The sequence below is a fragment of the Gorilla gorilla genome, chromosome 9 (assembly GCF_029281585.2).
Source record: "Gorilla gorilla gorilla isolate KB3781 chromosome 9, NHGRI_mGorGor1-v2.1_pri, whole genome shotgun sequence".
Classification (NCBI taxonomy): domain Eukaryota; kingdom Metazoa; phylum Chordata; class Mammalia; order Primates; family Hominidae; genus Gorilla; species Gorilla gorilla.
In genome coordinates this window covers 23,916,750-23,930,329 of record NC_073233.2, presented here as the reverse complement: position 1 = coordinate 23,930,329, position 13,580 = coordinate 23,916,750, and the positions used below count along the sequence as shown (strand labels likewise).

The 13,580-nt window shown below is 51.0% G+C and overlaps 2 protein-coding genes across 3 annotated transcripts in view; one reads left to right on the top strand and one right to left on the bottom strand.

Annotated features, from left to right (window-relative positions):
• Window positions 1-875, bottom strand: part of OTOG (otogelin) — a 100,297-nt gene extending 99,422 nt beyond the window's left edge. The window contains exons 1-2 of the mRNA XM_063711028.1: window positions 681-875; window positions 160-220 (exon numbers count right to left, since the gene is read on the bottom strand). Of these exons, the coding sequence (XP_063567098.1) occupies window positions 160-220; window positions 681-774 (155 nt within the window). The 5' untranslated portion in view covers window positions 775-875. The remainder of the gene's footprint in view (window positions 1-159; window positions 221-680) is intronic.
• Window positions 876-3,748: 2,873 nt separating this feature from the next.
• USH1C (USH1 protein network component harmonin) overlaps window positions 3,749-13,580 on the top strand; it is a 50,448-nt gene continuing 40,616 nt past the window's right edge. The window contains exon 1 of one of the 2 annotated variants that reach the window (XM_004050767.5): window positions 3,749-3,893. In XM_004050767.5, the coding sequence (XP_004050815.5) occupies window positions 3,858-3,893 (36 nt within the window). In that variant the 5' untranslated portion in view covers window positions 3,749-3,857. The remainder of the gene's footprint in view (window positions 3,894-13,580) is intronic. The other variant, XM_019037479.4, reaches the window with a different exon arrangement.

Here is a 13,580-nt window from a genome sequence, read left to right as displayed (position 1 = left end):
GAGGAAACACGAGTCTGGCATGGATGGGGGGCTAGGATGGGTTATGCCTCCCCGCAGTCCTGGCCTATCCCACCCTAAGTGCTAAAGCCCTGGGGTCACTGATGCCAGAAATACGGATGGGAGCTGTGGGTGGGGCCGCCACAGCTCACACCTACTCACCTGGGTTCCCCGGCTGGCTCTGGCTGTGGCTCTGCACTGCCCCACAGAACGGGTGCTGTGGCTGGGGAGGGGGATTATTCTCTACTCAAATTGTGCTTCTCTTTACTGGGGCCTCCCACCACCTGGCCCCCACTGCTAGAAAGCCTCTTCCACACCACTGAGTATTCCCCCATTCTCCCTCCCTGCAGCCTTCTCAAATCCTTTCTCTCCCTTTCTGATGACCCTTCTCCAGCCAGGATCTCCCTGTTTACTCTCAGTCTTTGGCCCCCAGATCTCTCTAGTTCCCCACCTCGGGTCTCTTCCACCCAGCTTAACTTTGGACTCTTTCCCCTGCGATCATAGGCCTGCCTCTGTTGGCTTCGGGGTCCCTCCTCCCCTGACTGCTCCTCCTGGGTGTCCCTCTGCTCTCCCTCAAACCTCTCTTTCCTCCCTCTCTCCAACCTGCGCTGGCCCATTCCTCATTCCTTTAACGTTTCTCGTTCCTCGAGCCCCCGACCTCCCTGAGTCCACAACCCTCTCACCAAGGCGCTGCACCCGCAGGGACTCGGCTGCCTGCTCACCCCAGGGCAGCCAGACACAAAGCAGCCAGCAGAGCGCAGACGCCAGGACTCCCATAGGGACACGAGGGGACCGGAGGACTTGAGAGCAGGGCCAGCCTCCCGAGGTGCCTCCCCGGGCTAAGGCAGGGTCACACCTCCACTCCGCAGCCGAGGTCCCTCTTGTTCTCATGCCCCAGGGCTCCCTCAGCCCCTCCTCCCAGGCTCTCAGCTCCTCCCCGAACTAGAGTGACAGGAGTACCCAGCTTATTACCATAATTTAGGCGCCTGTCCATAGCCCAGCCTCTGCTTTTCTTGGCCTGTGGCCACACCTCCCCAGGGGAGGCTGGATTCAGATTACTCAGCCCTAAATTTTCTAGGGAAGCATAGAGGCAGCCTATGCAACCTCCAGCTCCCGTTACCTGGGTCCTGGAAGCCCAATACCAGAGACCCAAGATGCAGGTATGAGTCTGGCCCTATCCTCTCCTTTTACGGAGGGCCATGCTGAGGCCCTGGGACATGCCACTCAGGGGTCAGTGGTCAATAACAGAGCCTGCAGAGTCCTAGCCTATGTTCCCACCATGCCCCACCTCAGCTTCCACCTGGGTCTCCACATCCGTATCCTATGACCAGTTTTGAGCACCTCTAGGGAATGGATCATGCCTTAGTCCTCTGAATGCCCAGCACCAGCTCCTGCCCTAGCTCAGGAAATGACGACTGAATAATAAAAGTGTTTCATACTCCTATGTTATTGCCACCATCAAGGCCAAACTTTGACAAAACAACTTTATATGTGTGAACGAGGTCCACTGTCTGCCCAGGAGGAATTTTAAAATGGCGAAAACATGGGACTGAGCACCTGGGGAATCTGTACATCATTCACTTCGTCATCACTTAGGGAACACCAACTAGATGCTAGGTCTTACAGAGGATGATGATGATGGTGGTGGTGGTGGTCGTGGTGGTATTGGCCCCAGTAGACTTCTAGGCAAGGGTATAGATTTGAGATGCATTCATTCATTCGTTCATTCACTCAACAAATTTGTTTGGCATTGATTCCATGCCATGCACTGTTCTAGGCATATAGTGGTAAATAAAGCAAACACAGCTATCTTCACACAGGAGGAAGCTGGGGGCACAGATAGGAAGATGAAGAGGAAAGAGCTAAGGATGGAGCCTTAAGGAATGCTGGTTAAGGAACAGGCAAAGGCTGATTGTCTCCAAGGAAGCTTGAAACAAAAATTCATGAGAGAGGAGAACCAGGTCTCAATGCTATTCTCAAAACAAAGCAGGGGGCATTTTAAGGTGGAGGGAGTCTGTGGGGGTGATGGCCAATGTAAAATAAGGATTGGGGTGGCAGGTGAACAGCATTCTCCTGGGTAAGGACATTCATTCACCTCTGCCAGGATTCTAAATACAAAATAAACAGCCATATGACATTCTTTTCCAATGTAGAGAATCAATGAGGTAAGTCGGAGGGGAATGCATTTTGTGTGGCCTTTTCTGGACCATTCAAAAATCCCACAAGTCTTTCCATTTTATCGCTGACTTAATAGTTAATGCTAAGGTGAGAAAACAGATAGTATTTTAAGGTTCTTCTTCAAGAGGGATTTACATCTTAAGCTAGGCAATAATTTAGCCCAAACAAAAATAGTGTGCTTGTAAAACTTCAGCTGCTGGGGAGAGGGACGCAGAGGGGTGTTTAGGTGCCCCAAAGTTACAATTGTAAGTGGTTACCTGATGTAAGCTGCTGTCCATCTCCTTGCCCCTGCCCTTGACAGGGCACAAAGGGCTCAGGTGCCTCCCTGGGTTAAGTTCAGGCACAAGCCCCATACTTAGCCTCTGATTTACACATTTTTATCACCCCTCTCCTAGCCCCTCTTTCCTTTCATTCCTTTCCAGGCCTGGTTCATCATTGTCTTTGATGAATCTTTCCTTTCATTCCTTTCCAGGAATGAATCATTCCTGGTTCATCATTGTCTTTGCACCAAGCACTAGACCTAGGAGTTAAGCAAATGCTGACCAAATTGAATTAAATGAACCAGAGGGTCTGGGCCCTGGGTGAAGGTCAGCCATAGATCAAAATGTCACTGCCAGGCTCTGCCAGGCTTCGATGGATATGTGAGTGTGTTGGGTTTGGGTTTTGTTTTGTCTTGTTTTGTTGGGGGGTGGAGGTGTTAGGGAAGGTGGGAGGGGAAATCAGTTGAGGGGAGCACTCTCACACACACTGATTCAGACCCCTGCGGCCCACAGTAAAACCCAGCCCTGTCCCCAAGGAATTCACAGAACAAGGATTGATTTCTCCCTGGTGGAAAAGTGCAGGAGGAAGCCAGGACTGAAGGTACGCTGGAGGTGAGGGCGTAGCAAGGGCTGACAGTCCAGGAGGGCCATGAACCTCGACAAGAGTATCCAGAGAAGGCCGGGCGCGGTGGCCCGCGCCTGTAATCCCAGCACTTTGGGAGGCCGAGGTGGGCGGATCACGAGGTCAGGAGATTGAGACCATCCTAGCGAACACGGTGAAACCCCGTGTCTACTAAAAATACAAAAAAAAATTAGCCGGGCGAGGTGGCGGGCGCCTGTAGTCCCAGCTACTCGGGAGGCTGAGGCAGGAGAATGGCGTGAACCCGGGAGGCGGAGCTTGCAGTGAGCCAAGATCATGCCACTGCACTCTAGCCAGGGCGACAGAGCGAGACTCCGTCTCGGGGGAAAAAAAAAAAAAAGAGTATCCAGAGAAAACGGACTAGATTGCTCCGCCCCCTGCCCGTGTAAATAGTTTCCGTATCTCTCTATTCCGGTCCCCACAAAAAAGTCCCAAACCTCCTCCCTACGTCTCCACGATCTTCTTCCTCAGACGCATGTGTTCAGGTACCACTTCCAGAGAAATACCAGCTTGAAGCCCAGCTACTGCCACCTCAGGCCCATAGGCACACTGGGGCCCATTTGCTCCCAGGCTTCAGTGGGAGGCGACCATTCAGCACCGGCGACTCCAGCCTCGCAGCGGCCCCGCCCCACAGAGGCCTGGCCCCGCCCCTCCGCGCTCAGGCCCCGCCCCCAGCTCCGAGGGCGGCTGGCCCGGTCGCGGTCGCGGCTCTTTCCAGCTCCTGGCAGCCGGGCACCTGAAGGAACGGGTCGTGCAACGACGCAGCTGGACCTGGCCCAGCCATGGACCGAAAAGTGGCCCGAGAATTCCGGCATAAGGTCAGAGCTGCAGGGCGCCCCAGGCTTCTGGGACTCCGGAGTCCTAGGCGCGGTGGGTAGGGGGTGGACACCCCGGCACTGCCCCTCCCTTTTCCGGCCCCACCTTATGGCTCTGGTTGGGCTGGGACACCCGAGGGTCGTTTGGCTGGCAGCAGGGATCCCCAGTAAAGTGAGGGAGGGAATGCGGGGACTCCCGGCTCAGGGACTGCTAAACGGGTCGATCTTCTGCCAGCCTTTCTCCCTCTGCCTTCCAGGGGCAGGGACGTCTCTGGGGTTTGAATTCCTTCCAGTTTTGGCCGCTTTTCTGAGGTGCCCCCTTTGTGGGCAAGCCCCTCTCCTTCCTAGTGCCCCCAGCTCAGGGCTGTTGAGGCATGTGGAGACAGTCTGGGGCAGTATCTGAGAGGTGAGGGTTTGGAGAAGGGAAACTAGACGTCTCTCTCTCTGCCTTTTGACCTCAGAACATGAGTTAGAAGCATTTCAGCCCTGCCTGCCTAAGGGCGTTTCTTAGGGTCTGAGAAGTGGCTGAGGAGCTGGTGCTGACCCGGGTGCGGTGGGGAGGAAGGGAGGAGGTACTGAGGGCGTCGGAGCTGGGCTCTGGCCGGCCAGATCCTTCGGGAAGAGCCGGGTCCACCCTGGTGTGTCCCAGTGAGGGGCCTCAGTGGTGGTCTGGGATTCTCAAGGACCATCTCTGGAAGCGGCCAGGTTTCACACAGGGCATTTCGAGAATGATTCACAAAGCTGTGCAGAATCTGCTGAGGCCCTGAGACCAGAGAAAGCCATCAAAGAGATCCAGCCCACTTCCCCACCAAGCCTTAGGATGCCTCTGAGTCTGGGGATGAAGCCGGTGGGCTGGGGGTGGGGGGGCGTGGAGGCAGGGGTGGTATCTGGAGCTCCCCACCGGCCCTGCCTGAGGGGCAGGTAACTATTGATAACTGTGTGACCCAAGGCTCTCCCAAAGACCCCAGGGGCAGTGTCTTTAGACCAAGCCAAACCTCTTCCTGGTCTGAGGGCTGAGCTCAGGTAGGGCAGGTCAGGGTGCTTAACCCCTTCCTTCCCATAAAGAGGCCCATAGGAGCCCAAGGAGCCAGCCAGTGTAGGGGCCACAGGGGCTTGGGGCCAAGGGCCCGGGGTCAATTATTCATTTAATAAGCATGTTTTTTGAGCATTCTCTCAACCATACCCAGTCTGTGCCCTTTGCTGGTGGTGTAGGTGGGAGGCAGCCCTACCCTGGTAATTACCCATGTCTGGGTGCTGCGTGTTGAGGCCAAGCTTTTGTAGGGGCACAGAGGGACAGCTCAAACTGGCAGAAGGCTCCTGAAAACAAGGTCTTGGGCATCCCTGGTCCTGCTCCCAGGGGTGGGTGATAGCTGGAAGTTCAGTAGGAATTTAGGGGCTGGCGAATACCAAGGGGAGCTTGAGAGAGCATTCACTGTTACATCCTGTTGCAAAGAGACATGTCGGAAGAAATTTCAGCCACTAAGGACATTTTGTGAGTGTAGATTTCAGGCAACCCAGTTTGAAGGAGCTCAGCCTTCCATCCCCCAACCCAAGACTCAGGGTTGAATTTCACTTTCCTGCCCCTGGCCTGAAATAACATCAGGTCTTCTGCCTTCACTCTGTGGGGTACCTGCTCTCTCTTTTTTGTGAGAATCATCTCCAGGGTCCCTGGTGTCTGATGCAGACCCTGGGTTTGCCCTGTTCCTCTTCCCCAGGTCCCACAGGCTCCAAAGGGCCTCAGACCTCTACATTTCCTCTGCCCTACTCTTCCTCATCGCAACAGTCATTACTTATTAATATCCCTGTGTGCAGGCAGGGCAGACGCCATGCGCTAGGCAAGGCCCAGGCTGGACTTTGTGCCCTGCTGCCTTGGAGACAGCCACAGCCTTCCCCTCCCAGGTTGGGGATCATCCAGGAACTGGGGAGAGAGGATGAAGCACAGAGGATAGAAAGGAGGCACACAGACATGCTGGGAGAAATTTACAGCTTGCTGTTGTTTGCTTTGTAGGGGTCCCTTCCTTAGCGTTTTGGAAGAAATGGTTTGTGATCTAAATCCTTAGTTGTTGGAGGTAATATTTAAGGTAGTGTGTTATAATGGAAAGTGCTCTGTGACCTTGAGCAAGTTACTTAATCTCTCTGTGCCTCAGTGCTCTTACTTGTGAAAAGAGATAACAATATTTAACGAATAAGGTTACCATGAATGCTGAATGAGACCTACATGTGTGTGGGGAGCTTAAATAGACCCTGGCACTTAGGGAGCTCTCAAGAAATGTCCATGTTGATTATTATCTGGAGTCAGCAGAACTGGGACCAAATCTTAGCCCTGTCACTGTCAGGGAGACCTTGACCAAGCCACCCACTCTCCCTGAGTTTTAGTTTCTTCAGCTATGAGATGGAGTTTGTAGTACTTACCTCACAAGACAGTCAAAACTAACTAGCAATTAAAGTACTGGCTGCTCTGGGCCCACAGTAACCACACTGTTTCCAGCTGATACCTGCAGAGTATCCAGTGGGAGCCAACAGGCTCCAGGCATCGACTCCCTTTGATTTGTGAAGTTACCCCAAGGCCGCCAGGAGCACTTGCATGCCCTTCCAGTAACTAGTAGCAACCTCGGACCAGGATTTGGGGGAGCAGGGCTTGGTCAGAGACTGTTTTCTCCCTCAGAGAACCAGCTTTCAAAGGGAGACTGCTCCTCTGTTCGCAGCACCAGCACATGGCAGGAACTTGGTTACTCATTTGCTTAAAAGTATTTATTGCCTCTTCAGCAGTCATGCATTTATGAGCATAGCTGTGTATTCTGCCTGAGGCCAGGCATCTGACAACCAGTTGGGATGAATAAGATCAGAAAGAGCCACCACTCTCCAGGAATTTGTTAATCATTCATTTATTCACGTAGGCAATAAATATTGACTGAGCCCTTAATATATGCCAGGCAGTACTCTAAGCATCAAAAAACAAAATAAAGCCCTTGCTGTCTTAGACAGTACCTTCCAGTGGGGAAGACAGATAGTTAAAAGGAAATCGACAAAAGTATCATACAATGCCAGATAGTGATAAATTCTATGAAAAAATAAACTAAGATGGGGAGAGAGAGATAGTAAGTAACAAGGTAGGCAGTCACGAAGGCCTCTCTGAAGAGGTGACGTCTGAGCAGAGACCTAGAAGAAGTGAGGAGAAGGAGCCACAGGGATACATGTAGAAGAGCATTCCCTAAAGTGGAAGCAGCAAGTGTGAAGGCCCTGAGGCAAGCAGATGCCCGCCTGTATGGAACAGCAAGTAGGACAGCGTGTCCCAGAGGAATCGTGAGTCGAGAATGGTGAGAAATGGGTTGGAGAGGTGGTAGGGGCCTGGTAGGCCATGGTCAGGTCAGGATTTTCTTGTAAGTGTGAATGATTTACATTTAAAAGGAATTGTTCTGGCTGCTCTGTAGAGAATCCACTGAGGGGCCCAAGAGTAGAAGGGGGACCTCAGTCAGGAGGCTCCTGCAGGAGCCCAGGCCAGAGGCAGGGGCTCGGACTCGGGTGAGAATGGGTCGGATTCAGGATACATGTTAAAGGAAAAACTGACAGGCTTTGCTGATGGATTGGCTGCGAGCGTAGAAAGAGAGGCATCAAGGGTGAATCCACATTTGGCGGAGACGGATCAGGTTGGTGGAGACAGAGCAGCAGGTGGTGGAAACCTAGCATTCCACTTCGAATGCTGTAAGTTTGAGACGCCTGCTAGAGGTGACTGAGAAGGCTGTAGGTCTGGCCTGGAGATAAGCATCGGTAGGTCCTTGGGGGTGTGAGTGGTATTTAAACCCCTGAGATGAATGAGGTCACTTAGAGAGACGGTGCAGATGGAGAGGAGACCTAGGACAGAGCCCGGGGCACCTCAACTTTTGGAGGAGAAGGAGCAGCAAGTGAAGAAGGAGAGCAAGGAGAAGCAGGGCGTGATTGCTGTGCCAGGCACAGGGTGAAATACTACAAACTAGCTGACATGTCAAGAGCCTCTGAAAAGATGAAGGGCACTGTCTATGTCCTTGATGGTGGTGATGCTTTCACACGTGCACATTTATCCCCAAACTCATCAGGTTGTATACACTAAATATATACAGCACTTTACATGTCAGGCATACCTCAATAAAGTGGTTCCAGAAGAAGAAAAGAAGTCAGGTGTGGCGGCTCACGCCTGAAATCCCAGCATTTTGGGAGGCTGAGGTGGGAGGATCACTTGAGTCCATGAGTTTGAGACCAGCCTGGGCAACATAGCAAGACCCCATCTCTACAAAAAACACAAAAATTAGCCACGTGTGGTGTTGTGCACCTGTAGTCCCAGCTACTTGAGAGGTTGAGGTAGGAGAATCAATTGAGCCTGGAGGTTGAGGCTGCAGTGAGCTGTGGTCACACCACTGCACTCCAGCTTGGGTGACAGAGTGAGACCTGGCCTCAAAAAAAAAAAAAAAAAAGAAAAAGAAAAAGAAAGAAAGTAACAGAAAAGGAAAGAAAAGAAAGAGAGAGAGACAGAGACAGAGAGAGAGAGAACCCTAGACAAGAAAGAAAGAAAGCAAAAGAAAAAGAAAAGATGGATGATAAGAAAATGAGAGTCAAATAAAGCCTGGTACCACTGGGATGCACACTCTAAAGGCCTGGGAAGAAGTGTGGCTGGATCTATTCATCCCACTAACATCTACAGAGGGCCACTCGCTGCCCACTGCTGTGGATATAGAATTTATGTCCACTTATTCTCACTTAGTTTTATGTAACAAACACAGGACTTACTACCTGCCAGGCACTGTTCTGAACTCTTCATAATTACTAACTCATTAAATTAATACTAAAAAACAATGATTAATCTCTCATAGTGATTAAATCCCATTTTAAAAAGAGATGTTAGTCCCCATTTTACAGATAAGGAAACTGAGGCACAGAGAGGAGCAGACCTAGTTGGGGAAGGGGTTCTTTGGCTCTACCACCACACTCACAAGCCAGGCCTGTGTCTGGGCCACACACAGGCTTGTGGGGAGACAGGAGGGTAAAGGGAGAAAGTTCAGCACAGCTTGGTGAGTCCCATGGCAGAGTTGGGGACAAAGTGCTGTTGTGTGCACAGAGAAAGATGTGGCCAGCTTTGTGTGGGAGCCTAAGGAAAGACTTGGCCAAGAAGAGGCGACATTTGAAGTGAGTCTTAAAGATAGAGGAGGAGTCCACAGAGAGGAAATACTGCTGGTACCACCATTGCTAATGGCTAATCAGGGTGGCAGCAGGGAGCAGGTGGCTCGTCCAAGGGGGAAGCCAAGAAAGCTTTATGAACAGCTTCTACAGAAAAGGGCAGGATTAAATGACCCAACAAGCTGCACCCTGGGGCCAGATGCAGGAGGCCAGCATCCCTGAAGGGGCCAGTAGAGGGAAGGTTACCAGAACAGGTGAGAACCAGGGCTGCCAGAGAGGCCCAGACAGCAGCTGCAGCCTTGGGTGGAGGAACCTGCCTAACTGTGGCCCAGCAGCCAGCCCCCAGGGACTAGGAGCCTCAGTTCCTGTCTCCCCATGCCTCTCATCTCCTGCTTGTGCCTCCCGATGGCTGAACACAGCAGAAAGCCAGAGGGGAGAGGAGCCCAGGCAGAGCCCCCTGGACAAAGGGCAGGGTGGAGAAGGCTGGAGGCATGAAAGGAAAAGATCTAGCACACATTTTGGAGACCTTGAAATGTCCCAGGCATTGTCATACGTGCTTTACATATACTCACTCATTTAATCCCCGCAACAGCCCAAAGAGACTTAATCAAGCAGAACAACATGCATTATTTAATTTGTTCTGGCTCTCTTTCTCCCTGTTTGGCTGGGAGCACACCTAAAGTTGAATCTTCCTGAGTTGACTGTCCCATGGTTACCCTGTGTAGCTATCCTGAAGGGCCAGTCCATATGGGGGAATACAGAGGGATGAGACTGGAGGGTACCACATGGCCAAACCTAGCTTTTGCCTCTAATACCCTAGACAAGGGGCCTGAAGATTGTGAGGGTGGAGATGCTCCCTGTCCCCTCCTCCCTCCCACACAGACGAATAGCACAGTGCCAGAGAAACATCAGTCAGCAAATGCTAATCTAGGCAGGGCTGGCAGCAGGGGCAGGGGGTAGCAGGGATGATAATAGAGATCCCCAACAGCTATTTGTAGATGGTGGGCTCCTTTAGGGCTTCTGTGCTTAATATCAAGAGGGATCCGAGAAAAGGAAAGGCTTTCTAAATCTAGTCAGAGAAAGAAGACTGGTGTCTTTCCCACAGTAGGTGTTCAATAGATGTGTAATGGACAAGTGGACAACAAAGGAGTCATATTTCATAAGTGGATACCATGTGGTAGTTTGAAAAAAAGCAGAGGTTTTGGAGCCAGTAGGCATAGGTTGGGGTCTCAATTCTGTCACTTCTCTGAGCCTCTGTTTCCTCATCTGTAAAATGGGGATGATAACGTTCACCTCAGAGGGTTGTTAGGAGATTAAAGATAATACACGTAAAGTTCCTCAGGCAGTGGACAGTCAGTAGGGAGAGGCTGGCTGGGATAAGTGAGCCAGACAGAAAGAGACTCAGGCTGGGAGGCAGGTGAGGAGGTTCTAGACTCTAGAAGAGGGGACTTGGGCCTCATCTGAAATGAAGGCAGGATTCAGATGAGAGGAGGAAAGCTGTCCATTGTGGATAGATGGAGTCGCTGGGACCTACTTTTTTGTGATGAATTGGAAGTGAACTAAGGGGAGGCAGACCCAGAATATATGTGCTGAGGACCAGTGGAAAGGTGGTGACCCAGGCCTGGGCCAACAGGTCAGAAAGAAGGCTCTAGACTAGAGCAAATAGAGTTCACGTTTCATCAACGGACGCCACTGGGCACCGTGCGCCTGTGTGCATGACATGGTTCTGGGTTCCACAGGGAAATGAAGAACATGTTTGGAAGGAAGGGAAGAAAGGAGTGTGGGAGATTTACTGCGTGCCTAGTGCTTCGTATGTACCTGAGTACAGGGTACTGGGACAATGGTACAAAGCACCCTAGAGCAGGGGCTCCCCAAAACTGGTCCTCGGGCTAGTGCTAGGCAGAATTCCAGAAGAGAGGAAACTATATAATTTTTTAATATTGGAAAAGTAATTTGATTTGGACCACAGGGAAGACTACAAAGAAAAAGTAATTTAAGTGATGGTGGTATTGTTACTGCACGTTCAGGCTTTAGAGAAACTTCCATCTTTCTCAGCTTTCTTTCCTGGTGCCTTTTAATGCCTGAAGAGTGAGGTGTGAGTGTGTGTTTTCACTCAGGTGTGGTCAGAGAGCAAAGCAGTGCTGTTCTTTCTGAGTCTTTCTGAGATATTTCTGGGTGAGAATGATCCCTCCCTTTGCAGGATCTCCTGTGTAACCAGTTTTCAAGTTTTTGATGATCTATCACTTAGATTCATATTTAAAGAGCATTCTACATAAACCAGATCTATTTTCCCTGTTAGCTGTTATGGTCTATAGAGAATTGTTTAAATAGACAAGTCAGACATGGCGGTAGATGGAATGTTCTGAGTGAGGACAAGCAGATTCCAGTGTGTCAGGGGAAGGATCTGTTCCACTGCAGCTGAGTCCCACTTGGGATGTGGTGAAGCGAGGACAGGGTTTGAGTGACCTAACCGGTGACAGTGGGTGGACATGAGGCCAAAGAGCTGAGCTCTGCAGCTGTCTCAGGAGACAGGTAAGATGAGACCTCTGGGAGTAGTGGTCAGTGCTGGAGGGCTGCTGACAAGGGCCAGGAGCCCGGGACCTTCAGGGACAGGCTCCTTTCCACCAAGACCATCTCCAAGTGACCTGTGCTTGGCCCAGGGAAGGGAGAAAAACAGAACCCTAGACCCTAACATTGCAAGTTACCTTACTCTTCTACCTCAGTTTTCCACCTAATGCGCAATAAACATGGTCTAAGGAGGACAGTTCCTCACTACTGAAATCTAATGCTACAGCAGGATACATTTCTGCAAAGAGGGATAAGAGGGAACTTCAGTCCTAAGGCCTCAGTCAATAAGAGATTCCCTGTCCCATCTTCTTTCTTGTGTCACCACCCAGGGTTATAACTAGGCTAGAAGTCTTTGTCAGGGTGTCCTCTCTCCAGCCAAAGCAGACGTGATTTTTATGCTCCCCTTAGAAAGTAGAACACTTGGGTTCAAAGAGTCATTCAAAAGATGTCCCATTTTCTCACTCATTATAGACCAAGCCAAAAGTGTTTTCTTAACAGTGCAGAGGAGAGAGATGGGGCTTAGAGATAAGAAAGGAGTTCTTGAAAGCAAAGGGTTTGAAATTTTGACCTAAAGGGACCTTGGGAGTTATTTTCCCCTGCCAGGCCTGAGTCACAATCAATGGTCATCGTGGCGTAGCAGAAAGAACATGGGCTTTGGAGTCAGACTTAGGTTCACATCCTAGCTCTGCTTATTAGCTGTGGGACACTGGGTGAGTTGACTTAACCTCTCTGATCCTCAGTTTCCTCAGCTGCAACATTATGTGAGAATATTGGCCCCAATGTGATAAACAAATGGAATAAAGCCCATGAAAAGCTCCTGGTGCCACCACATGGGGCATTATGGGGGCAACATCATTTCCCTTCCCCTTCTGTTCCCGTGGTTACCTCCCTCCCACCTGAACCATGTGGGCATACCAGGAGGCAGGCAGATAAATTCATTCAATACTTCTTTATTGAATGCTTACTATGTGTTAGGCATGAGGAATTTAGAACAAAATAGACCTCATCTTTCCCCTCATGGGATTTTTCTGTCCAGCGAAGGTGACAGAGAAAACAATTCACAGAGAAAACAAACCTTAAATTACAAATCGTAATCGATCTGTGAAGGAATTGAAACATCTCCGGGGTGCAGGAGTCGGTTCTGTCTGGGTAGGTGAGCAGGGAAGACCTCTCTGGAAAGGAGGCGGCCAGGCAGGGAAGTGGGGGAAGCAGTCCAAGCAGAGGGAACAAGCATACGCCAAGGCCCTGAGGCTGGAGAGCGTTCGGCCTGTGGGAAGAACTGAAAGGAGGCCTTTGTAGCCAGGAAGACTGGTAGGAGAGGAGATTGGGCTTTGATAAGTCGAAGTAAGGAGTTTGGATTTAGGTTTGGTTTGGGGTACAAGAAGCTACTGAGCAAGCAAGCAACATATCTAATTTATAAAGATATTTCTCGCCCCTGCTGCTAGGAGAGTTCATACTCCTCCATCACAGCCCAATGTGGGCAGCCCAGGCCTGTCTCAGGGAGGCACCCCCGCCCCACAGGCCTGAGCAGAGGGGGTGAGAGAATCCAGGCTATGTAGAGAGATGAGCTTTCAGAGGTGGTGGATGCGAGAGGCCAGCCTCCCACCCTAAGATTTAGTACCACCCACTCAAGCAGATGCTTCCATCTCCTGTCATCTGGGAGCTCCTTTTTTTTTTTTTTTTTTTTTTGAGATGGAGTCTCGCTCTGTCACCCAGCCTGGAGTGCAGTGGTGCAATCTTGGCTCACTGCAACCTCCGCCTCCCGAGTTCAAGTGATTCTCCTGCCTCAGCCTCCTAAGTAGCTGGGATTACAGGGGCATACCACCACGCCCAGCTAATTTTTGTATTTTAATAGAGACAGGGTTTTGCCGTGTTAGCCAGGCTGGTCTCAAACTCTTGATCTCAGGTGATCTGCCCACCTCGGCCTCCCAAAGTGCTGGGATTATAGGCGTGAGCCACCGCACCCAGCCCTAG